Source organism: Carcharodon carcharias, chromosome 2, assembly GCF_017639515.1.
Source record: "Carcharodon carcharias isolate sCarCar2 chromosome 2, sCarCar2.pri, whole genome shotgun sequence".
Taxonomy (NCBI): Eukaryota; Metazoa; Chordata; class Chondrichthyes; order Lamniformes; family Lamnidae; genus Carcharodon; species Carcharodon carcharias.
This window is the reverse complement of record NC_054468.1, coordinates 13,218,161-13,242,582: the sequence shown is the minus strand read 5'-3', so window position 1 is coordinate 13,242,582 and position 24,422 is coordinate 13,218,161. Positions and strand designations below refer to the sequence as shown.

General features: G+C 43.0%; 1 protein-coding gene across 1 annotated transcript in view; it reads right to left on the bottom strand.

Moving 5' to 3' along the window:
- The window catches only part of sec62 (SEC62 homolog, preprotein translocation factor), a 60,541-nt gene that overhangs the window by 8,878 nt on the left and 27,241 nt on the right, over positions 1-24,422 (bottom strand). Inside the window, exons 2-5 of the mRNA XM_041181645.1 lie at positions 20,690-20,798; positions 18,908-19,013; positions 17,823-18,030; positions 474-569 (exon numbers count right to left, since the gene is read on the bottom strand). Coding sequence (XP_041037579.1) covers positions 474-569; positions 17,823-18,030; positions 18,908-19,013; positions 20,690-20,798 — 519 coding nt within the window. The remainder of the gene's footprint in view (positions 1-473; positions 570-17,822; positions 18,031-18,907; positions 19,014-20,689; positions 20,799-24,422) is intronic.

Genomic DNA, 24,422 nt, shown 5'->3' with positions numbered 1-24,422 from the left:
AAAGGTCTTTGTCACAGAAAGTCCCTGCTAACAAAATATACAGAACTCTTCCTCTCTGTGCTAATTGCAAGAACAATCTTATTCCAAATATAAAACATAGCAACTCAAGAACAGATGCAAACTTTATTGAATTCAATTTAAAAAAACTATTAAAAAGTCCTACCTAGGAAACATGAAATGTGCGGATAATGTCAATGAAGATAAATCTGGCTTTACTGCAGAGTATTCTTGGGGTGAAGGTTAAATTTTGTCAGGTGGATAACAGAATGGCTGCTTTTTGAACAACTGCTGAATTTTCCCTTTCATGGTGGGGCTGGAGGGGAGGGGGGGAGGTGGGACTGGGGGGGAGGTGGGGCGGGGAAGACAGCAGGTGAATACAATCAGTTTTGGATTGCATTAACTAAAAGCTGGCATAGACAGGGTGGGCTAAATGGTCTTCTTGCAGGCCAGAAACTTCAATGGACATTCTTTACCTCATTCCCATCAAGGAAAAGCTGATCATTGTGTGGTTCCAATTTAAATTTTCTTTTTGTCTCTTTCTTTTTCTTTGGCGTTCCTGGAGCTTCATCCTAACAAAACAATCAAATGGTAAGTTACTGACAGACAAGTGTTGACTGAGGACATCATGTTAATTTGGTATTCAGAGCCCTAAATAAATATGCTGCCTTCATGAGTGTACATATTTGCATAGAATTTACAGCACAGAAACATGTAACTCAGCTCAACAAATCTATGCTTCACATGAGCCTCCTCCCACCCTATCAACATATCCTTCTATTGCATTCTCCATCGTGTTTATCTCGCTTTCCCTTAAAATCCATCAATGCTATTTGTTTTCAATAGTTCATAGATGTGTGCCCTAGCAAGGCCAGCATTTATTGCCATCCCTAACTACCCTTGAAAAGGGGGTGCTGAGCCACCTTCTTGAACTGCTGCAGTCCATGTGGTGAAGTTAGGAATGGAGTTTCAGGATTTTGGCACAGTGACAGTAAAGGAATGGTGAAATAGTTCAAAGTATGGATAGTATGTGACTTGGAGGGAAACTTGCAGGCGGTTGTGTTCTCATGCATCAGCTGCCCTTGTTCTTCTAGGTGGTAGAGGTCACAGGCTTGGAAGTTGTTGTTGAAGATGGTTGGCATGCAGTGCATCTTGGTATGCTACATTGTACGCTGGAAGTGGAGGGAGTGAATGATTAAGGTGGAGGATAGAGTGCCAATTAAGCAGGCAGTTTTCTCCTGGTTGGTATTGAGGCTCTTGCATGTAGTTTGTGCTGCATTCAACCAGGCAAAAGGAGAGAATTCTTTCACACTTCTGACTTGTGCCTTGTAGATGGTGAACAGGCTCTGGGGAGTCAGAAGATGAATTACAGATTGCAGAATGGATAAAAGAGCGCGAGCAGAGTGGCAGAGACACAGGATAAAAGAGCGTGAGGAGAGCGGAGACACAGGATAAAAGAGCGCGAGCAGAGCGGCGGAGACACAGGATAACAGCGCGAGGAGAGCAGAGACACAGGATAAAAGAGCGCGAGGAGAGTGGAGACACAGGATAAAAGAGCATGAAGAGAGTGGCGGAGACACAGGATAAAAGAGCACGAGGAGAGCGGAGACACAGGATAAAAGAGCACGAGAAGAGTGGAGACACAGGATAAAAGAGCGCGAGGAGAGCAGAGACACAGGATAAAAGAGCGTGAAGAGAGTGGCGGAGACACAGGATAAAAAAGCACGAGGAGAGCGGAGACACAGGATTAAAGAGCACGAGGAGAGCAGAGACACAGGATAAAAGAGCACGAGGAGAGCAGAGACACAGGATAAAAGAGCGTGAAGAGTGGCGGAGACACAGGATACAAGAGCACAAGGAGAGCGGAGACACAGGATAAAAGAGCGCGAGGAGAGCGGGGACACAGGATAAAAGAGCGCGAGGAGAGCGGAGACATGGGATAAAAGAGCGCGAGGAGGGCGGAGACACAGGATAACAGCGCGAGGAGAGTGGAGACACAGGATAAAAGAGCATGAAGAGAGTGGCGGAGACACAGGATAAAAGAGCACGAGGAGAGCGGAGACACAGGATAAAAGAGCACGAGAAGAGTGGAGACACAGGATAAAAGAGCGCGAGGAGAGCAGAGACACAGGATAAAAGAGCGTGAAGAGAGTGGCGGAGACACAGGATAAAAAAGCACGAGGAGAGCGGAGACACAGGATTAAAGAGCACGAGGAGAGCAGAGACACAGGATAAAAGAGCACGAGGAGAGCAGGGACACAGGATAAAAGAGCACGAGGAGAGCAGAGACACAGGATAAAAGAGCGTGAAGAGTGGCGGAGACACAGGATACAAGAGCACAAGGAGAGCGGAGACACAGGATAAAAGAGCGCGAGGAGAGCGGAGACATGGGATAAAAGAGCGCGAGGAGGGCGGAGACACAGGATAAAAAAGCACGAGGAGAGCGGAGACACAGGATACAAAAGCGCGAGGAGAGTGGAGACACAGGATAAAAGAGCGCGAGGAGAGTTCCAGGGAGCAGAGTCGGAGGGTAGAGTTCCAGAGAGGTGAGGATAAAAACCTTACCTCAGGGATTCGTGAACCTCAGGTCTTAAAAAAAATTAAAAGTGGCATCATGGTAAATCTGTGACCTGATTGGCTGGTAGAGAATCTACACTGAATTTGAAACTAAAACATTGTTAACCTAATTAAACCAAATAAATTAATCACTTAAATAATAAGTAGAGGGTATCTAGACCAGAATCAGGGGATTACTGTTCTTAGAATTTAGCATTTATAGTAGAAATCTAGCCCTAGGGAACATATAGTTAGTAAGAAGTCAATAAGAAGTTATTAGATTAAAATTAATTTATTAAATAGTTCTAGAAATGGCAGTTGCTGGGGTGAAGTGCTTCACCTGTGGGATGTGGGAAATCTGAGACGCTTCAAGTGTCCCAGACAACGACATCTGCAGGAAGTGTACCCAATTGCAGCTCCTCACAGACCCGCATGGATCGGTTGGAGCAGCAGTTGGATGCACTTAGGAGCATTCAGGTGGTGGAAAGCATTGTTGACAGGAGTTTTGGAGACGTGATCACACCCAAGGTACAGACAGATAGATGGGTGACCGCTAGAAGGGCAGGCAGTCAGTGCAGAAATCCTCTGTGGCTGTCCCCCACTCTAACAGGTATACCATTTATAGTCAGGGGCTCAGATTGGCACTTCTGTGGTCGTGAAAGAGTCACCAGGATGGTATGTTGCCTCCCTGGTGCCAGGGTCCAGGATGTCTCTGATCGGGTACAGGACATTCTGAAGGGGGAGGGAGAACAGCCAGAGGTCGTGGTACACATTGGTACTAACGACATAGGCAGGAAGAGTGACAAGGTCCTGCAGTGGGAGGTCAGGGAGTTAGGCAGAAAGTTAAAAAACAGGACCTCTAGGGTTGTAATCTCAGGATTACTCCCTGTGCCAGTGAGGCTAGAAATAGGAAGATAGTGCAGCTGAAGAAGTGGCTGAACAGACGGAGTAGGAGGGAGGGTTTCCAATTATCTGGATCAGTAGGATCTCTTCCGGGGCAGCTGGTACAAGGAGGACGGGTTGCGTCTAAACTGGAGGGGCTACAATATCCTGGCTGCGAGGTTTGCTAGTGTCACTCGGGTGGGTTTAAACTAGTATGGCAGGGGGTGGGAACCAGAACAATAGGTCAGCAGGGGAAATAAAAGACTGGGAACCAGTCAATATGGCCAGTAGGATTAAGAGGAAGGGCAGGCAGGGAGAAATTACTGAACACAGTGGGACTGGGGGTCTGAAATGCATTTGTTTCAATGCGAGAAGTATAACAGGCAAGGCAGATGAGCTTAGAGCTTGGATTAGTACTTGGGACTATGATGTTATTGCTATTACAGAGACTTGGTTGAAGGATGGACAGGATTGGCAGATAAACGTTCCAGGATTTAGATGTTTCAGGCAGGATAGAGAGGGATGTAGAAGAGGTGGGGGAGTTGCACTGCTGGTTAAGGGGAATATCACAGCTGTACGACAGGAGGACACCTTGTTGGGCTCATGCAGCGAAGCAATATGGGTAGAGCTCTGGAATAGGAAGGGGGCAGTCACAATGTTGGGGGTTTACTATAGGCCTCCCAATTGCTGGTGGGAGATTGAGGAACAGTTATGTAGGCAGGTTTTGGAAAGCAATAGGGTTGTTATGGTGGATGATTTTAACTTTCCCTATATTGACTGGGAATCACTTAGTACTAGGGGTTTGGATGGTACAGAATTTGTAAGGTGCATCCAGGAGGGCTTCCCGAGACAATATGAAGGTAGTCCAACTAGGGAAGGGGCAATCCTGGACCTGGTATTAGGGAATGAACCTGGCCAGGCAGTCGAAGTTTCAGTAGGGGAGCATTTCGGGAAAAGTGACCATAATTCAGTAAGTTTCAAGGTTATGCTGGATAAGGATAACAGGAGTCCTCGGGTTAAGGTGCTTAATTGGGGGAAGGCTAATTATAACAATATTAGACAGGAACTGAGGAATCTAGACTGGAGGTGGATGTTTGAGGGCAAATCAACAACTGACATGTGGGGGGCTTTCAAACGTCAGGTGATAAGAATTCAGGACCGGCATGTTCCTGCTAGGATGAAGGATAAGCGTGGCAAGTTTCAGGAACCTTGGATAACGAAGGATATTGTGAGATTAGTCAAAAAGAAAACGGAAGCATTCGTAAGGGCTAGAAGGCTGGAAACAGATGAAGCCTGTGGAAAATATAAAGAAACTTAAGCAAGGAGTCAGGAGGGCTAAAAGGGGTCATGAAAAGTCACTGGCAACCAGGATTAAGGAAAATCCCAAGGCCATTTATACATAAGTAAAAAGCAAGAGGGTAGCCAGGGAAAGGGTGGGCCCACTCAAGGACAGAGGTGGGAATCTGTGTGTGGAGCCAGAAGAAATGGGACAGATACTAAATGAATACTTCTCATCAGTATTCACCAAAGAGAAGGATTTAGCGGTTGATTTGTCTAGGGAAGAGTGTGTAGATAGCCTGGATCATGTTGAGATCAAAAAAGAGGAGGTGTTAGGCGTGTTGAAGAATATTAAGGTGGATAAGTCCCCAGGGACAGATGGGATCTACCCCAGAGTACTGAGGGAGGCAAGGGAGGAGATTGCTGGGGCCTTGACAGAAATCTTTGTATCCTCACTGGCTACGGGTGAGGTCCCAGAGGACTGGAGAATGGCCAATGTTGTTCCATTGTTTAAGAAGGGTAGCAGGGATAATCTAGAAATTACAGGCCGGTGAGCCTTACGTCAGTGGTAGGGAAATTATTGGAGAAGATTCTTCGTGACAGGATTTACTACCATTTGGAAGCAAATGGGCGTGTTAGTAAGAGGCAGCATGGTTTTGTGAAGGGGAGGTCGTGTCTCACTAACTTGATCGAGTTTTTCGAGGAAGTGACAAAGATGATTGACGATGGAAGGGCAGTGGATGTTATATACATGGATTTCAGTAAGGCCTTTGACAAGGTCCCTCATGGCAGACTGGTACAGAAGGTAAAGTTGCACGGGATCAGAGGTGAGCTGGCAAGATGGATACAGAATTGGTTTGGTCATAGAAGACAGAGGGTAGCAGGGCAAGGGTGCTTTCCTGAATGGAGAGCTGTGGCAAGTGGAGATCCGCAGGGATCAGTGCTGCGACCTTTGCTGTTTGTAGTATACATACATGATTTGGAAGAAAATGTAACTGGGCTAATTAGTAAGTTTGCAGACGACACTAAGGTTGGAGGAGATGCAGATAGTGAAGAGGATTGTCAAAAGATACAACGGGATATAGATCGGTTGGAGACTTGGGCGGAGAAATGGCAGATGGAGTTAATCTGGACAAATGCAAGGTAATGCACTTTGGAAGGTCTAATACAGGCAGGAATTATACAGTAAATGACAGAACCCTTAAGTGCATTGATGGGCAGAGGGATCTGGGTGTACAGGTCCACAGGTCACTGAAAGTGGCAACACAGGTGGATAAGGTAGTCAGGAAGGCATATGGCATGCTTGCCTTCATTGGCAGGGGTATTGAGTATAAAAGCTGGGAAGTCATGCTACAGCTGTATAGAACCTTGGTTCGGCCACACTTGGAATATTGCGTGCAATTCTGGTTGCCACATTACCAAAAGGATATGGAGGCATTGGAGAGGGTGCAGAGGAGGTTTACCAGGATGCTGCCTGGTCTGGAAGTTATTAGCTATGAGGAGAGGTTGGAGAAACTCGGATTGTTCTCACTAGAGGACGGAAGTTGAGGGGCGACTTAATAAGAAGTTTACAAAATTATGAGTGGCATGGACAGGGTAGATAGTCAGAAGCTTTTTCCCAGGTTGGAAGAGTCAATTACTAGGGGACATAGATTTAAGGTGAGAGGAGAAAACTATAGAGATGTGCGGGGCAAGTTTTTTATGCAGAGGGTAGTGAGTGTCTGGAATTCGCTGCCAGAGGAGGTGGTGGAAGCATGTACGATAGTGGTGTTCAAGAGGCAGCTTGACAAATACATGAATAGGATGGGAATAGAGGGATACAGACCCCTGATGTGCAAAATGTTTTAGTTGATGGGCAATATGATTGGCACAGGCTTGGAGGCCGAAGGGCCTGTTCCTGTGCTGTACTTTTCTTTGTTTGTTCTTAATTCCTGACCTGACTTGCTTTTGTAGCTACAGTATTTGTATGGCTGGTCAAGTGAAGTTTCTGGTCAATAACCCTAGGACATTGATGGTGGTGGATTCAGCAATGATAATACTGTTGAATGCCAAGGGGAAATGGTCAGATATTCTCTTGTTGGAGATGGTCCTTGCCTAGCGTGAATGTTACTTGCCACTTATCATGCCAAAGCTGAATGTTGTCCAACTCTTGTTGCTTGCAGAATCAGAGTGTTTCAGTATCTGAGGAATTGTGAAAGGTACTGAACACTGCAATTATCAGCGAACATTCTCATTTCTCATCTAATGATGGAGGAAAGGTCATTGATGAAGCAGCTGAAGATGGTTAGGCCTAGGACACTAACCTGAGGCACTCCTGCAGTGGTGTGCTGGGACTAAAATGATTTACCTCTAACAACCACAACCATCTTTGTGCGAGGTATGATTCCAGCCAGGAGAGAGCATTCCTCCTGATTCTCATTGACTTTAATTTTGTTTGGACTCCTTGTTGCCATACTTGGTCAAATGTTGCTGTGATGACAAGGGCAGTCACTAACCTCATCTCTTGAATTTAGCTCTTTTGACCATGTTGGATCAAGGTTACAATGAAGTTTGGTGTGAGTGGCCCCAGTGGAACCCAAATTGAGCACTGGTGAGCAGATTATTGGTAAGTGCTGTTTGATAGCACTGTCAAGGATACCTTCCATCACTTTGCAGATGATTAAGAGTAGAGTATGGACTGATAATTGGCTGGATTGGATTTGCTCTGCTTTCTGTGGACAGAATATACCTGGACAAATTTCCACATTGTCAGATAGATGTCAGTGATGTAACTGTACTGGAACAGCTTGACTAGAGGTACAGCTAGCTGTGGAGCACAAGTCTTCAGTACTACAGGCAGGATGTTGTCAGGGCCCAAAGCCTTTTCTTTACCTAGTGCTTTCAACCGTTTCTTGATATCATGCTGAGTGAATTGAATTAGCTGAAGACTGGCAACTGTGTTGCTAGCGATCACAGGAGAAGACTGAGATGGATCTTGCACTCAGCACTTCTGACTGAAGACGGTTGCAAATGCCTTGGCTTTTGCACTGACGTACTGGGTTTCCCCATTATTGAGGATGGAGATATTTATGGTGCCTCCTCTTCCTGTTAATTGTCCACAACTATTCACGACTGAATTTGGCAGGACTGCAGAGTTTGGATCCGATCTGTTGGTAGAGAGATTGCTCCGTTCCGTCTATCACAGATTGCTTCCATTGCCTAGCATGCATGTAGTCCTGTGTTACAGCTTCACCAGGTTGGCACCTCACTTTAGGTGTACCTGACTCTGGTCCTGGCATGCTCTCCTGCACTCCTCATTGAACCAGGGTTGATCCCCTGGCTTAATGGGTAATGGTAGAATGAGGGATATGCTGGCCCATGAGGTTACAGTTTATGACTGAATACAATTCTTTTGCTGATGGCCTACAGTGCCTCATTTGTGCTGCTTGATCTGTTCCGAGTCTATCTCATTTAGCGCTGTTAGTACCACACGTGAAGGATATCCTCAATGTGAAGGTGGGACTTCGCCTCCTGAAGTATTGTGAGATGGTCACTCTTACTAATACTATCACAGCCAGATGCATCTGCAACAAAGATTGGTGAGGACAAGGTCAGTAGGCTTGCCCCTCATTGATTTGTTCACCAGCTGAGTTGGCCAAGTCTGGCAGAAATGTCCTTCAGGACTCAGCCAACTCAATCAGAAGTGGTGCTACTAAGCAACTTTTGGTGGTGGACACTGAAGTCACTACCCAGAGTATATTTTCTGCCTTTGACACTCTCAGTGCTTCTTCGAAGTTCAACATGGAGAAGTATTGCTTCATCATTTGAGGGAGGGCAGTAGGTGGTAATCAGCAGGAGATCTCCTTGTCCATGTCTGACCTGATGCCATGAGACTTCAGAGCCTAGACTCAATGTCAAAGACTCCCAGGGCCATGACCTCCCAACTGTATACCACTCTGCTGCTACCTTTGGTGGGCCTGTCCTGCTGGTGTAACAGGACAAACACAGCGATGGTGATGGAGGAGTCTGAGGCTATAGGATATGATTTATTGAGTATAACTGTCAGACTGTTGCGAAACTAGTCTGTGGGTCAGCTCTCCTAACTTTGACACAAATCGCCAGATCCAGTGTGGAGAGCTTGGCAGGGTCCTTTGAGCAGAGTGTCTCTTTATCAATTCCGGTAGCTAGATCAATGCCGGGTGGTCCATTGGTTTTATTGTTATTCAACTTTTCTGTAATGTTTTGAGTGGCTTGCTAGGCTATTTCAGAGGACAGCTAAGAGGCAAACACATCTTAGCTACAGCTACCCTATCAAAACATCTCAATTTTAAAGATCACTATCAATTATATTTATATAAAGTCTTTAAAGTGATAAAATGTCCCAAGTTGTTTTGCAGGAATATTGAAACATAAAATATGACACTAAATCACATAAGGGGATGATATTAGGTCAGATGGCCGAAAGACTGGTCAAAGCGGAAGGTTTTAAGGAGTGTCTTAAAGGAGGAAAGTGAGGTAGAGGGGCAGAGAGGTGTAAGGAAGCTATTCTAGAGCTTAGGGCTGTAGGTATACTGAAGGCGTAGCCACCAATAATGGAGCAATTAAAATCAGGGATGCTCAAGAGGCCAAAATTAGAGCAGTCCAACTATCCCGGAGAGTCATGGCGCTGAACGAGGGACAAGGCCATGGTAAGATTTGAAAACCAGGATGAGAATTTTAAAATTGAGGTGTTGCGTGACCAGGGGCCAATCTAGGTTAGCAAGCAGAAGGGTGAAAGATGAATGGGACTGGCTGCAAGTTAAGACACGTGTGGTCAGCCCCAATGAAAAAGAAAAAAAACCAGTTTAAATTGAAAATCAATAGTTAGAAGCTGGAAATTCCAGCAACCAGTGGTCTCAGGGGGGGTTTCTACGCATGCACTTTCCGTAGAACGGCCACACGCTCGCAGTTGATCCATTTCATGTCTTTAAGCCGGAACTGGCCCTGTGCACATGTGCAGTTCGTTCTTTTTTTTGATTGCTGCAGATCGGGAAGGCAGCTCTGTGCCTGCGCAGAAGGAAATTGAGGAGAGTCATGAAGCTATTGACGTAAATAATACTGTAGGAAATTATTTTTTTTAAATAGAGGTTTAGTCTGTGGGTGTGCCTTAATTGAATTAAAGCTAGCTAGTCTGGGTGCTTTTATGTATACTAGTTTTGAGATGTAAGAAAGGTAGAGTGCATTTGCAGTTTGTTGAAAAGAGCATTCAAGAAGGGGAGTGAAATCTGTCACTTAGCTAGCAGAGAGCAAGCAATGTTTATATTACTAATAAAATTGGTAACATGAAAGGGGTTTTATTGTTAGAAGAGGTGGAATTCAAAGGGGCTGGTGATACAATGAGAATTTATATTCAAAGAAATGTGCTGGGTATAACAGACAACAGTTTTGTGTGTGCAGAGCAGAGGCATGTAACATCAAAGCCTGTAAGCCTACCACTGTGTCTGCACAGGAAACAAAGTGGAAGGGGCCTCATTTTGAATTTGTAAGGTGAAAATGCTTTGCCTGGTGTTGGCTTAAAGTCTATGGGTTGTTGTCTTAGTGGAGATTAGTTTGGGAATTTGTTAAAAGTTATGATAGTAGTAATTTGTAGCTATGTGTAATATGTTTAGCTTGTGTAAATGAATAAATGTCTCATGTAGTTTGATCTAAAAAACCTCTCGAGAACTGGTGGTTTTATGCCTGAATTCAGAGGTGCATCCCAAACATACCAAATGAAAATATAGGTTATGACAGTTGTTTAAAGTTCCCCTCTGGGATTTTTAAATAACTCAGTTTTACCAACTGTTGTGTCACAACAATTGCGGGCTCTTGGTGGGATAAAAATATTTCTAATTCCTTGGTTGGTTTGGATTTGGTGATTCTTAAGGTTACGAGTACGAGAAGCACTTTGAATTCAGGAGTTAGTGAGGTATTTTAGAAATGGTGAGACTGCAAGATTGCTAAGACTTGGCTGGGAGTAGAAGAGATAACTCTGATTGGGTTAGAGAAAATAACCAAAAATAAGTTAACAGAGTTGGCAGATAAATTAAAATTGGGGTTACCTGAGGGGGCTAGGAAATCAGATATAATTAAAAGTATAGCACAGCATCTACAGTTGGAAGTGAAACCTGACACTATTGAGTCACAGCTGGAGGTAGAGAGACTTCAGTTACAAATGAAGAACATTAAATTTGAACAAGCAAAGGAACTGAAAAAAGAAGGTAGGTAGTCAGGGAAGAGGAGTAACTGTAAGTTCCTGGAAGTTTTTTCTCAGAACAAAATGCTGAAGGTAGAAGTGACATTCAAAAATTGAGATGTTTTCATCGTAATAAAGTGGGGCACACAAAATCATTGTGTTGGAGGTTGCAGGAAAAATCTGTTGGAATTGTTGGGGTACAGAAAAGCTCTGGAAGTAAAAGTACTGTGGGTTCTGAGGTTCAGGCACAGGAGAAAACAGTGGTTTGTGTACAGGTGAAACAGGGAGAATCAGTGAGAGGTGAAGAAGTGGGAATGTGTTCACAGTTTACTCAAGAGAATTCTGAGGAGCAGACTACAGAAATGTTTAAAGACTTTTTCTGTGAAGGAAAAGTCTTTCCATGTGTACCCTGTCGGTAAAGGTGATAAAATTTTAAGAGCTAGTCAATCCTTAATGTGATGGGATAGTGATATTTGTTGTTCGAAGGGAGTATAGTAAGTGGGATTCATGGTGATGCTAAACCTACTCCATTGTGGAAGGTAAATTTAAAGAGCAAATGGAAGAATGGTGAAGTTACAAATGGAGTGGTGGAAAAATTGCCCACTGCAGGGGTTCAATTTATTCTGGGTAATGATACAGCTGGATCACAAATGTGGGTGAAGCCCATGGTAGTTGAGCAACCTGTAGAAGTGTTTTCAACAGAGATTTACAGAAGGAACATCTTGGATTGTTAAAAACAGAACTGATCTGTCGAAGGATCATGAGGACTCGAAACGTCAACTCTTTTCTTCTCCGCCGATGCTGCCAGACCTGCTGAGTTTTTCCAGGTAATTCTGTTTTTATCTTGGATTGTTTCCTGATTGTGTTGTAATGAGATCAAAGGCTCATAAGGAAGAACAGGAAAAATCAAGCAGGCAGGCAGTTCAAAGGCAAGAAGAAGGTGTCAAAACCCAATTAACTGGCACTGTGTTTGATAACATTGTTCAGGAGGAAGGAATACAGAACAATTCAGCTGAAATGTTTAACTCAAAGAGGTTGGTGGAGTTACAAAAAATGATTTGCAATTAAAACAGTCATATCAGAAAGCTTATTCAGAAACAGAAGCAAAATGTATTCCAGTATTATCTTCGAGGAGATATTTTAATGAGAAAATGGAGGTCGGATCATATCTCAGCAAATGAAAGCTGGAGGGAGGTGCATATGATCGTTATCCCATTATTGTATAGAAATGAGATTCTGGGGATTGCTCACGAAATCCCAATGGGGGGACATTTAGGAATTAGGAAAACACAGGTAAAAATACAGATGGTTTTTTTTGGCCAGGGTTCCATAGGGATGTAGTCAAATTCTGTAGAACCTGTCATACATGTCAAGTAACACAGAAAATCACAAGCAGTGATTAAGCTGGCGCCTTTAATCCCAATATCAGCATTCGAAGAACCTTTTACCAGGATCATGATTGATTGTGTAGGACCCCTCCCTAAGACCAAAAGTGGAAATCAGTATTTACTGACAATAATGGATGTATCTATCAGGTTTCCTGAAGGAATACCTTTGAGAAATATTACAGTAAGATGATTGTGGAGGAGTTAATTACATTTTTTACAAGAGATAGTTTACCTAAAGAAATACAAAGTCAGATCAGGGGTCAAATTTCATGTCGCAGTTGTTTAAGGAAGTAATGAACAATTTGGGGAAAAACAGTTTAAGTCAATAGCTTATCATCGGGAGTCACAGGAGCTTTGGAAAGATGGCATCAAACTTTAAAAACTATGTTAAGGGCACACTGTCAGGATTATGCACGGGACTGGGATACAGGAATTCCATTTTTATTATTTGCTAGTTGTGGGGAGCAGACTTGAAGCAAAGTTGCCTTGAGAGAGGCCTGAAGATCTGAGAGCACAGCCGATGGTCGGTGACTCCGTTGTGCAGGCCATTAAGGCCGTTTGGAGCAGTGGTGTTCTGCTTGGCCTGGTCGAATGTCTGAGTGTGTGTGTGGAAGGTGAAGCCTGAGTGTACGCGGAGATCCAGGGGAAATATGTATTCGAAGGCGAAGTTGAAACACTGGAGGTGGATCCTTGTTGAGGGGGCCAGAGTTGAAGTTTTGTTTGGCAGAGAATTCCAAGGTGAATTCTTCAAACGTGGAGGTTGGAAGTCCTCATGAGAAAGACAAGAGTTTCCAAGAGACCAGTTGGCAACTGACTCTTGGCTCATGGCGTAACAAGCTGTAACAAGTCTGGTGGCTTGTTGAGAAATCCAAAAAATCTGCTTTGGTTGCACCTGCCATTTACTTTGGAGTGTGGTGTATCTGACCACAGTTTGCCTCTTAATTCACATGTGCTGCATACTTACTTTCACTGAATATTAGAGTAAAAGATAAATATTATAAATTGTGTTATCCTTACGAATTTGTATGCATCTGTAAAGCTTTAGTTGGGGTGAAGGAATAGCGTGATTTGAAACATTTACTGGTGCTTGGATTGAAATCTTTCCAATCTTTTTTGTCCAGTGTAATATAGTTCATTTTTCTTGTTTAATTGACGTTTTATTCTTTGTGTTAAAAGTAGACTAGCAGACTCCTGTGAATGTGTTCAGTAACTGCCCTCCATGCCAGGTTCCACCCTGGGGTCTGACTTGTGCAGTAGTAAAATCAGCTGGGATCATAACACACAGGCAGAGTTTTGAATGGCCTCAAGGGTGGAATGCAGACGACCAGCCAAGAGTGGGTTGGAATAGTCAAGTGTAAAGGTAACAAGGACATGAGTGAGGGTTTCAGCAGCAAATGAGCTGAGACATGTGAAGGCAGGTGATGTTATAGAGATGGAAAACGGCTGCCTTAGTGATGGCATGTTATGAGGTCAGAAACTCATCCTGGGGTCAAATGTGATACCAAGGTTGCAGGCAGACTGGCTTACTCTCTGTTTGCTGTCAGGAAAAGGGATGGAGTCAGTTGCTAGGGAACAGAGTTTGGAGTGAGGACCAAAAACAATGGCTTCAGTCCTCCCAATGTTTAACTAGAGGAAATTTCTGTTCATCTGGTAATCGAAGTGAGACCAGCAGCCCGTTAATTAAGCAACAGTGGAGGAGTCGAGAGAGGTAGTGGTGAGGGAGAGCTGGGTGTCGTCAACATACATGTGAAAACTAACACTGTGCTTTCAGATGATGTTCCTGAGGGGAAGCATGTAGGTGGAAAATAGGAGGGGCCAAGGACAGATCCTTGGGGACACTAGATGTAACAGTGTGGGAGCAGGTATAGAAGCCATTGCAAGTGATATTCCGGCTATGATTAGATAGATAAGAATCAGACCCATCTAGACGAAAGTAGAGAAACGTTTAAGAAGTATGGCATGATTGCACGACGTTAGCCATTCACAGTGACTCAGATACTGAAGCAGTCCTTGTCCATTAGAACAGGGCAATATCCAGGCTTGAGCTGACAAGTGGCAAGTACATTCGCGCCACACAAGTGCCAGGCAATTACCACCTCCAACAAGAGAGACCCTAACATCACCCATGGCAACGGCTGCAAACAGGTTGAAAAGGGAAAATTCACCTTTGTCACAGTCACATAGGACGTAATTTGCGGCTTTGATGAGAGCTGTTTCGGTACTGTGGCAGGGGCGGACACCTGATTGGAGGGATTCAAACATAAGGGCTCCGGAAGGATGGGAACAGATTAGGAAATGACAACAGGTTCAAGGGCTTTGGAGAGGAAAGGGTTTTTCGAGATGGAATGCTATTTTGCAAGGGCAGTGAAGTCAAGGGTTCATTTATTGAGGACCTCTCACCCCTTTTTGAGAGAAAAGAGCCCCAGCCTGTTCAATCTTTCTTTTAAAACCTGTAATTATGTTTTCACAGAATAAAAAACAATGTTGCAAGCTTTCAATCCCTCATTATGTAGTTTTACGCTTTCAGGTTGCTGGTCAGATACAGCCATTTTGTGCAGAACATTTTTTCAATCATTCATGGGATGTGGGCTTCACTGGCTAGGCCAGCATTTATCGCCGACCTGCAATTGCTTTTGAGAAGGTGCTGGTGAGCTGCCTTCTTGAAGCGCTGCAGTTCATGTGACGTAGGTAAACCCACAGTGCTGTTAGGGAATTCCAGGATTTTGACCTAGCAACAGTGAAGGAACGGCAATATATTTCCAAGTCAGGTTGGTGTGTGGCTTGGAGGGGAACTTGCAGGTGGTGGTATTCCCTTGCATCTGGTGTTCTTGTCATTCTAGGTGGTAGCGGTTGTGGGTTTGGATGGACTGTCCAAGGAGCCTTGGTGAGTAGCTGCGGTGCATCTTGTAGATGGCACACACTGCTGCCACTGTGCAGTGGTGGAGGGAGTGACTGTTTGTGAGTGGGGTGCCAAGCCCCAAGGGGGATTTATCCTGGATGGCGTTGAGCTTCTTCACTGTTGTTGGAGCTGCACTCATCCAGGCAAGTGGAAGTATTTCATCACACTCCTGACTTGCGCCTTGTAGATGATAGTCAGGCTTTGGGGAGTCAGGAGGTGGCTTACTCGCCACAGGATTCCTAGCCCCTGACCTGCTCTTGTAGCCACAGTATTTATATGGCTAGCCCAATTCAGTTTCTGGTCAATGATAACCCTCAGGATGTTGATAGTGGGGGATTAAGTGATGGTAATGCCACTGACTATCAAGGGGTGATGGTTAGATTCTCTCTTGTTGGAGGTGGTAATTGCCTGGCACTTGTGTGGCGTGAATGTTACTTGGATATTGACCTGTTCTTGTTGCATATGGGCATGGACTGCTTCAGTATCTGAGTCACAGTGAATGGTTAACATCGTACAATCGTCAGTGAATATCCCCACTCTGACCTTATGATGAAAGGTCACTAATGAAGCAGCTGAAGATGGTTGGGCCTAGGACACTACCCTGAGGACTGCTGCAGTGATGTCCTCAGTTTATTGACCTCTAACAACCACAACTTCTTTTGTGCTAGGTATGACTCCATCCAGTGGAGAGTTTTCCCCCTGATTCCCACTGACTTCAGTTTAGCTGTGGCTCATTGATGCCATGCTCAGTCAAATGCTGCCTTGATGCCAAGGGCAGTCACTCTCACCTCACCTCAGGAGTTCAGCTCTTTTATCTATGTTTGAACCAAGGCTGTAATGAGGTCAGGAACTGAGTGATCCTGGCGGAACCCACCGAGTGTCAGTGGGCAGATTATTGCTAAGCAAGTGCCTGCTGCTTGACAGCACTGTTGATGAGCCCTTCCATCACTTTACTGATGATCGAGAGTAGACTGATAAGTTGTGGTTGGTTGGGTTGAATTGGTCCTGCTTTTTGAGTACAGAACATACCAGGGCAATTTTCCACATTGCTGGGTAAATGCCAGTATTTTAGCTGTACAGGAACAGTTTGACTAGGGGTGTGGCAAGCTCTGGGACACAAGTCTTCAGCAATATTGCCGGAAACGTGTTTCTCCCACACTGGACCATGTTTCCCCATCCTGATTATCTATAAAAGGTTCATATCAGATAAACTGGCTGCTGTCGGACTGCATCAGATGAGCAGCTTGATGACAGGAAGCACATGAAGAGGAAGGCTTCGGAATGTGGTAGAATTACACAACCTCCCTTTGAGCTGGAAATCGTGAGCAAACCAGATAAATTCAGAACTTGAGAAAGCATTTGCATTATTAAAATTGAATCCTTTTTTTTAAATGCATGTAGATGAACTCATCTAGGAACAGTTTCCAGCTCTTTCTGCAAAAGCAATATGAACTCAAGGAAGGAAAACCAATTAGCAACTTTGGCAAAAATCCAATTCAAGTTACTGACGTGGCAAAAAATGTTCAAGATCATAAAGTTTCGCACATGAGTTAATGATTCCTATTGCAGTCATTTGCAAAAACAAATTCAAAGCCTGAGGAAATTTGTTACTTAAGTTCTGTGAAAGGTTAAGGGTGGGGGGTGGGGAGAGGTAGATATGTGCACTAACTGCTCAAAGTTATGAAAGGAATATAAAATAAAAGGTGACTTCAGCATGTTAACGACTGAGTGGAGAAAGGGGTATAAAGTCAGCACTTAGAAATGGACAATTAGAAGAAATGTTTTTACGCAGAATGTGGTTAGGATAATGGAATATATTATTCCAAGTAGTTCTTGCAGTAAAGTCACTCCTGACATTTTTAAGTGAGTTAGATAAACATAAAAATGGGATTAGAGTAGACAATTCTGTTGTGGAACTAATACCGGTACAGGCATGATGGGCTGAATAGCCACTCCATTTGCTGAAATGTGAGATTCTATCACAATGAAACTGAGTGAATTTATTGATGTGATGCAATGATAAAATGCTCATTTTCTAAATTGCAGTGTCATCAGCAAAATCAAAGGCATTTAAAATTAATCAGGTTATGAAAAGAACAAGCAACAATGCAACAAGGGTACAAGATGATAATGGACAAGCAATTAGGCCCATTTTATTTCACCCATCTCGAATTATCCTAAAGGCCTCCCCACCACCTTACTTCCACTGCTGAAATTAAACTGTTTCTCAAATAGTTTCGTGGTTTTGGCCTCCACTACTTTACCTTGAAGTCTATTCCATGTGCTAGTCACTCTGTGAAGAAAATTTGTTGCCAATTTTGGCCTCTTCTGCATCCCTCATTTCCTTCGCTCCACCATTGGTGTCTGTGCCTTCAGGCCTGGGCTCTAAGGTTTGGAATTCCCTCCTAAAACTTTGCTTTTCTTCTCCTTTAAGTTACTTCTTAAAATCTCTTTGATCAAGCTTTCAGTCACCTGACCTAATATCTCCTTACTTGGCTCGGTGTTAGATTTTCTTGATAACGCTCCTGTGTTTTGGGTTGTTTCACTATGCTAACAGTGCTACATAAAGGCACCTGTGCAGTTATGCCAAACACTTGGGCATATTTCACTCAGGAATCAGGTCTCTTACCTTTTTTTCCTTCTTGTTTTCTTCTTTCTCACTGTCTTTTTTCTTCTCTTTCTTACTCTTTTCTTCCTTTGTGATTTCCTTCTTGCTCTTCTTTTCCTCTTCTTTGCTGCTGTCATTTTTCACTTTCTCTTTCTCCTTTTTGATTTCCTTCTCAGACTTCTTTTTCATCACTTTCAATGCGCGGTGGAAGAACTGCTTCTTAAGGAGCCTGTCGGCATCACAGGGGAAAAGGGTTTATTTCTGTTCAGTGGAAAAATACGTTTTCCCCTTCTTTTCCCTGCTGATGCTTATTCTTCCAGAGGGAGAGTTGTGGAGGTATCTGCTGCTCCCTGGCACCTCAATTTGCTGGTCAATATGTATTCCTCAACCAAGAATGTGAAAACAAATTAATCTGGTCATTATCTCATTGCTGTTTGTGGGAGCTTGCTGTGCACAAATTGGCAGCTGTTCAATACATTTCAACAGTGACTACACTGCAAAAACTAATTTCATTGGCTGTAGAACATTTTGGGTTGTCCTGAGGTTGTGACAGGGGCTATATAAATGAAAATCCTCTCTTTACTAAACTTCCATTGGAAAATTCTTTCAGGAGAAATCCTGGAATCATGTTACTACTTCTGTGGTCACTTTTATTGACCTGAGAAATGTTGTAGTTTTGACACTCACTGTTACGTATGGTGTTATATGTCTTTATCTAGTGTACATGAATAAATAGCCATCTTTTTGGATGACATGTTAAATGGATTTTCTTAAATGGAAAGGGACTGGAAAGCTTACCACCATACAGTGGGGTACTGGCTTGTGGAATTATCTGGTGCTGTGGGGGTTGGAATCCAACCCCCAACACTCTCAACCTTTCAGATCCTGGTAATAAGCCGGAGTACTAAGGACCAGCCTGCCTTAGGTATCGGGTTACTGAGCTTACCACTGGTTCCAATCTCCAATCATAAATCATGGAGCCACTACACCCCAATATGTCACTGCTTACTAACCACATGCACATCCTACTGACTCAAGGAAGCCTGATAATATTAACCAGAGGAAAATAGAGTTTGCAAATTTAGGAATTAAAAAATTCCACCCACCTGTTGCAGTATTCGACAACTGATTCCCTGGTTGTAAAGACAGCCTCCTCTCCTTTCTTTGATTTTGCCCATTTTGAATCCAGCAAGCAGTCTACTGCTTTGGAAGCTGAAAGGTGACAACAGTGTTACAAAGTACTTACAGCACAGAAACAGGCCATCCAGCCCAACAGGTTCATGTCAGTCTCCTCCCACCCCTTCTCATCTAACCTCATTGACATATCCTTCTATTCCTTTCTCCCTTAAGTATTTACCTATTGTCCCTTTAAATGCATCTATATTAATCTCAACTACTTCTTTCGGTAGAGAGCTCCCCATTCTAATCTGTCTCTGGGTAAAGACGTTTCTCTCAAATGTCTTACTGGACTTATTAGTGGCTATCTATATTTTTGGTCCTTAGTTCTGGTCTCACCTGCAAGTGGAAGCATTTTCTCTATATCTAATCTATCAAACCCCTTCATAATCTTAAAGACCTCAATCAGCTCACTCCTCAATCTTCCCTATCTAGAGTAAATGGGACATAGCCTGTTCAATCTTTCCTGATAGTTCTCAGTTCTAGTGTTAATCTAATAAATGCTTTTTCTCACTTGGTCCCACGGTCTCTTTACTCTTTTTAAAACATGGAGACCAGTACTGATTTGAGAACTCAAAGCGTGGTCAAATCAAGGTTCATCAAAGATAAACTTCTCTGCTTTCCAATCCCTCTGGAAATGAACCCCAGTGCTTTATGTGGTGCACCAAAGGGTGCGCAGTAAGTTCCTAAAAACACATCAAACTCACTCAAGATGGACACTAGAATCAGCTGGAGATGGGGGACCGACGTTACTTGTAACAGAGTCATGATTAATTTATTTCGGGCAGCTCTTGCTGGGAAATTCTTCATTCAGATATATTATGCTCAGTTTACTACATAGGGAAGTAAGGGTCTATAGGGATATGGAGCTAAGGCTGCTCAAATGGAGTTGAGGTGCTGTATATTCTACTTACATTTTTTTTTTACAAATGTGGGGAAGATGGATTATGGGCATTACAAAAACTTTTAGGAGGAACCTAAAAGTTGGTTTCAGCCAAATTCTCAACATGGCAACAGGTTCAAGTTTCTTGGGGCACAAATTAAAAATTATGCAGTCATCAGGATGAGAACTCTTCAAATGGAATTATTTTATGCAAAGTATAATGAACTTATGGCATAAATCATGAGGGAAGGACTTATGAAGCAATGTGTTCAAGAGACAAGTGGAAAGATTTCCCCAGAGAGAGGAGTGGGCGTTGAAGGATAAGGTGAAAAGGCAGAAAGGCAAAGTTGACATTAACGAGAATGCACAGACTCATCAGATCTAACAGCATTTGCTTTGGGGTGTAGCATTTATTGCACCTGCCAGGATACTCACAATTATTTGAGGACAACTGAAGCTTTCAAGATTGGGATTGACAGATTATTAAATAAGGGTATCAGGACATCTGGAGCCAAGGTGGATAAATGGGCTCGAGGTATAAATCGGCCATGATCTAACTGAATGCTGGACCACGCTTGAAATGATCTACTTCTGTTCTTACAATCACAGCCATGATTACTTCAGGAGTTATCCTCAATTTCACAGGCTGTATTTAATGGACACCAATTGAGTGACTTTGCCCAGAGATTTTGGATGCACACACAGGTACCAACACACACATGCATGCACCAATATGCGCAAGCACACATACTAACAGAAGCACATGTACACACACACATATGCATTTTGCAGTTGACTAAACTGTTCTTAATTTTTGCACTGATCTTACCAATGAAATAATCAACTCTGTGGCCCATCATGGTGGTGGACTTGGTTGGGCAATTGAAACGTAAATACTTGGCCACTGCTTTCTCCTCTTTAGTTGGTTCTCCAACCTCCTTGAAAACAGAAGACATTTACACATGATGAGCACATTCAGATGGGCGCTTTTGAATTTAGACACAATGATGTTTTTGACCTGAGACTGCCCTTTCTAAGTACAGCTCACAACCAGAGTCATGGTTAAGCTGAAAATGGACCTTAACTAACAAGTACACTGAAGAACAATGTGTAAAAAAAAGCAAATAGTCAGTGCACCATACAACCTTTGCTGAAATGGACAGTCCTACATAGTTCTTCAGAGAAGTAACTTAACTGAAGTTACGCACACAGGTGAAATAATTACTCAGTATTTCAAGAACATCTATTTTAACATTGTGGTAACCATTAACCGAACAATATAGCATCAAGCTAAAACATTTGGTCAGTGACCAATTCTTCTTATGGTGGAACATTGTCCAGGTTATGCCCCATCCACAAAAAGGTCAAATCCAATTGGGCCACTTACTGCCCCATGAGCCTATTTGCAATTTTCAGCAAAGTAATGGAAGGTGTCATCAACAGTGCAACACACACTTACTCATGAATAACCTGCTCACTGATGTTCAGTTTGTACTCTGTCAGGAGCACTTGGCTCCAGGCCTCATTACAGCCTTGGTCCAAACAGGCATCTATGCTATTTGCCTCAAACATTCTATCTGATAGCAAGTTCCATATCCTCACTACTTTCAGGGTAAAGAAGTTTCTCCTGAACTTCATATTGGATTTATTAGTAACTATCTTATATTTATGGTCCCCATTTTTGGATATCCCTAAAAGTGGAAACATTCCTATGTCTACCGTATCAAAACTTGCATAATTTTAGAGACAAATTAAGTTAGGAAACAGATTATATATGGTCATAAATTGACAAAAGGATACTGGTTCACTTACTTTCTGAAATGGAATTAAAAAAAAAACGTTTAGAAATTTGCCAACTTCAACTTTGGAAAACAATTACTTTTCAATTAACATTTTTTTAAACTGAACAGTGTCCAAAACCACACCTTCTCCTGAAAAATAAAATTATTATAGATAATGCGTGTCTGAAGCTGATTATTCCTGCAGGCATTCTGCTATGCTATTGGTTTAAGGAGACACCTCATGAAATCTGCTTCTGAGTGGTAATACACCATAGACAGGGTGTAAAATGTATATGCTAGGCTGGCATGTTTAATGAGATCCCTGCTGGTTACTTACCTACCTGCTAAAAAATGATCTTCAGGTCCACTAACCCCACAACAATTAATACTAGGCTCAAAATGACTGCCACTTAATGTGTTCATTAGAAGCACAGGATGGCACATCACCAGGTATCTAGAAATGATATTAAAGGCAAAGCAATAGTAGTCCGCTCTAATCCCACTTAACTCAGTTGTTTCATTCAAATAAAGTGACAGTTTAATTCTTTTCAAGCACTATACTCCTAGTTTCTAATTCCTAATTCAGTTTGCTTCTATTATGCGCACATCCAAAGTAATAAAGTTTACAAGGAATTTGTAAAACCCCATATTAATTCAAATTCCTGGGTAATTTTTTTTCCCTAAATGGAACAAATGGCTGAATGATCAGAAGCAGACTGGACAGGGGTGATCTAAATGTGGGAGGGGAGTCTCTCTCAATGAAAAACATGTTTGTTCTCCACACAATTAATGATCAATGAACAAAGCTGAATTACGTGCTAATTGAACAGTACACATTCAACCCTTTTCCATCAAGGCAGGAACTTTAGGCTGCGATGAGCTTGAGAAAAACTTGGAAAACAACTTTTTTGCACTGCAAAAATGAACCAGATCTACCAAGGAACTGCCAGATGCCAACATTAATGACAAGTCCTATTCGGTTAAAATTAAGGCTTTGTTGCTTTAATTAGAGCCCACTTATGCTTCACACATTCTCATCAAGGACACAGCTGATGGAGCTCCAGAACAAATGATGACTTTTTTCCCCTACCAGCTCCCAATAGTACCAGCAGACACTGATGAGCTCAGAAGGGCGATGCCCTCATCATAAAAACTGCTTCAAAGCTGCTTATCTTTGCATTTGAGGCAATCATACGGGAATTCGAGAAGCCATGTCATGTCTTGCCAATTTCAGCCAGCAGTCCCTTATTTAAAGGCTGTTCTGAGAATCAGATTGCAAATTCCAAAATCTTTCATTTAAAGAAAATAAAATGCTTAGTTTTATACTGACTTGTGGCTTATACCTGGCTTAGTGGTCGGTAGTTAGGAAGACAAATGCAATGTTGGCATTTATTTCGAGAGGACTAGAATATAAAAGCAGGGATGTGCTGCTGAGTCTTTATAAGGCTGTCAGACCACATTTAGAATATCGTGAGCAATTTTGGGTCCCGTATCTCAGGAAGGATGTTCTGGCTCTGGAGAAGGTCCAGAGGAGGTTCACGAGAATGATCCCAGGAATGAAAGGCTTAACGTATGGGGAACGTTTGAGGACTCTGGGTCTATACTCGATGGAGTTTAGAAGGATGAGGGGGGATCTGATTGAAACTTACAGAATACTAAAAGGCCTGGATAGCGTGGAGGTGGGGAAGATGTTTCCATTAGTAGGAGAAACTAGGACCCGAGGGCACAGCCTCAGAGTAAAGGGAAGACCTTTTAGAACAGAGATGAGGAGAAACTTCTTTAGCCAGAGAGTGGTGAATCTATGGAATTCATTACCACAGAAGGCTGTGGAGGCCAGGTCATTGACTGTATTTAATAGATAGATAGGTTCTTGATTGGTAAGGGGACCAAAGGTCACGGGGAGATGGCAGGAGAATGGGGTTGAGAAACTTATCAGCCATGATTGAATGGTGGAGCAGACTCGATGGGCTGAATGGCCTAATTTCTGCTCCTATGTCTTATGGTCTTTTACCTATCCTTTAGCTATTAAATTCAGCAACCTGACTGCACCAACAAAAAAAATTCCCAAAAATATATAAACTTTTTAAAAACAATTTTTAGGGAACAAAAGAACTGATCCTGAGCAACAACAATTATTTAGTGGTTTAGCGTACGAAAGGATCAAGAAAACATTTGTGCATAATCAGCTGCAGCTCAAAATTTGCAAGTAAAATCCAATTGGCAAACAGTTTGCATTTACAAGATCTGCTGGCACTACCCCTCGCCTCAAAAAACCCCCTGGACTCCACTGTCCAAGCAAACTACCGACCCATATCCCTTTAATTTATTGTGTTATCGCCTCTGTGCAGTATCCTCTACATCGAGGAGACCAAACCAATATTGGGTGACTGCCTTGTGGAGCACCTCCGCTCAGTTTGCAAGCATGACCCCAAGTTTCTGGTTGCTCGCCATTTTAATTCATCACTTTGTCCTCATGCTTACATTTCTGTTTGCGGCCTGCTGCAGTTTTCCAGTGAAGCTCAATGCAAGCTTGAGGAACAGCAACCCATCTTCTGTGGGCACTTTATAGCCTACTGGACTCATCATTGTACTTAACGACATTGGGCGATGAACTCTGTCCCTCATTTTGAATCTCGTTTTTCACTTTTGCTTTCAGACAGAGCTGTTCGTCATTTTTCCCATTCACACTCACTCTGGGCAAATACTTTGTTTCTTTACCATAACTATTGCCACTCCCTTTTCTTTTAGTTCCATGACATTTATAATTTTTAAAATTCTGTT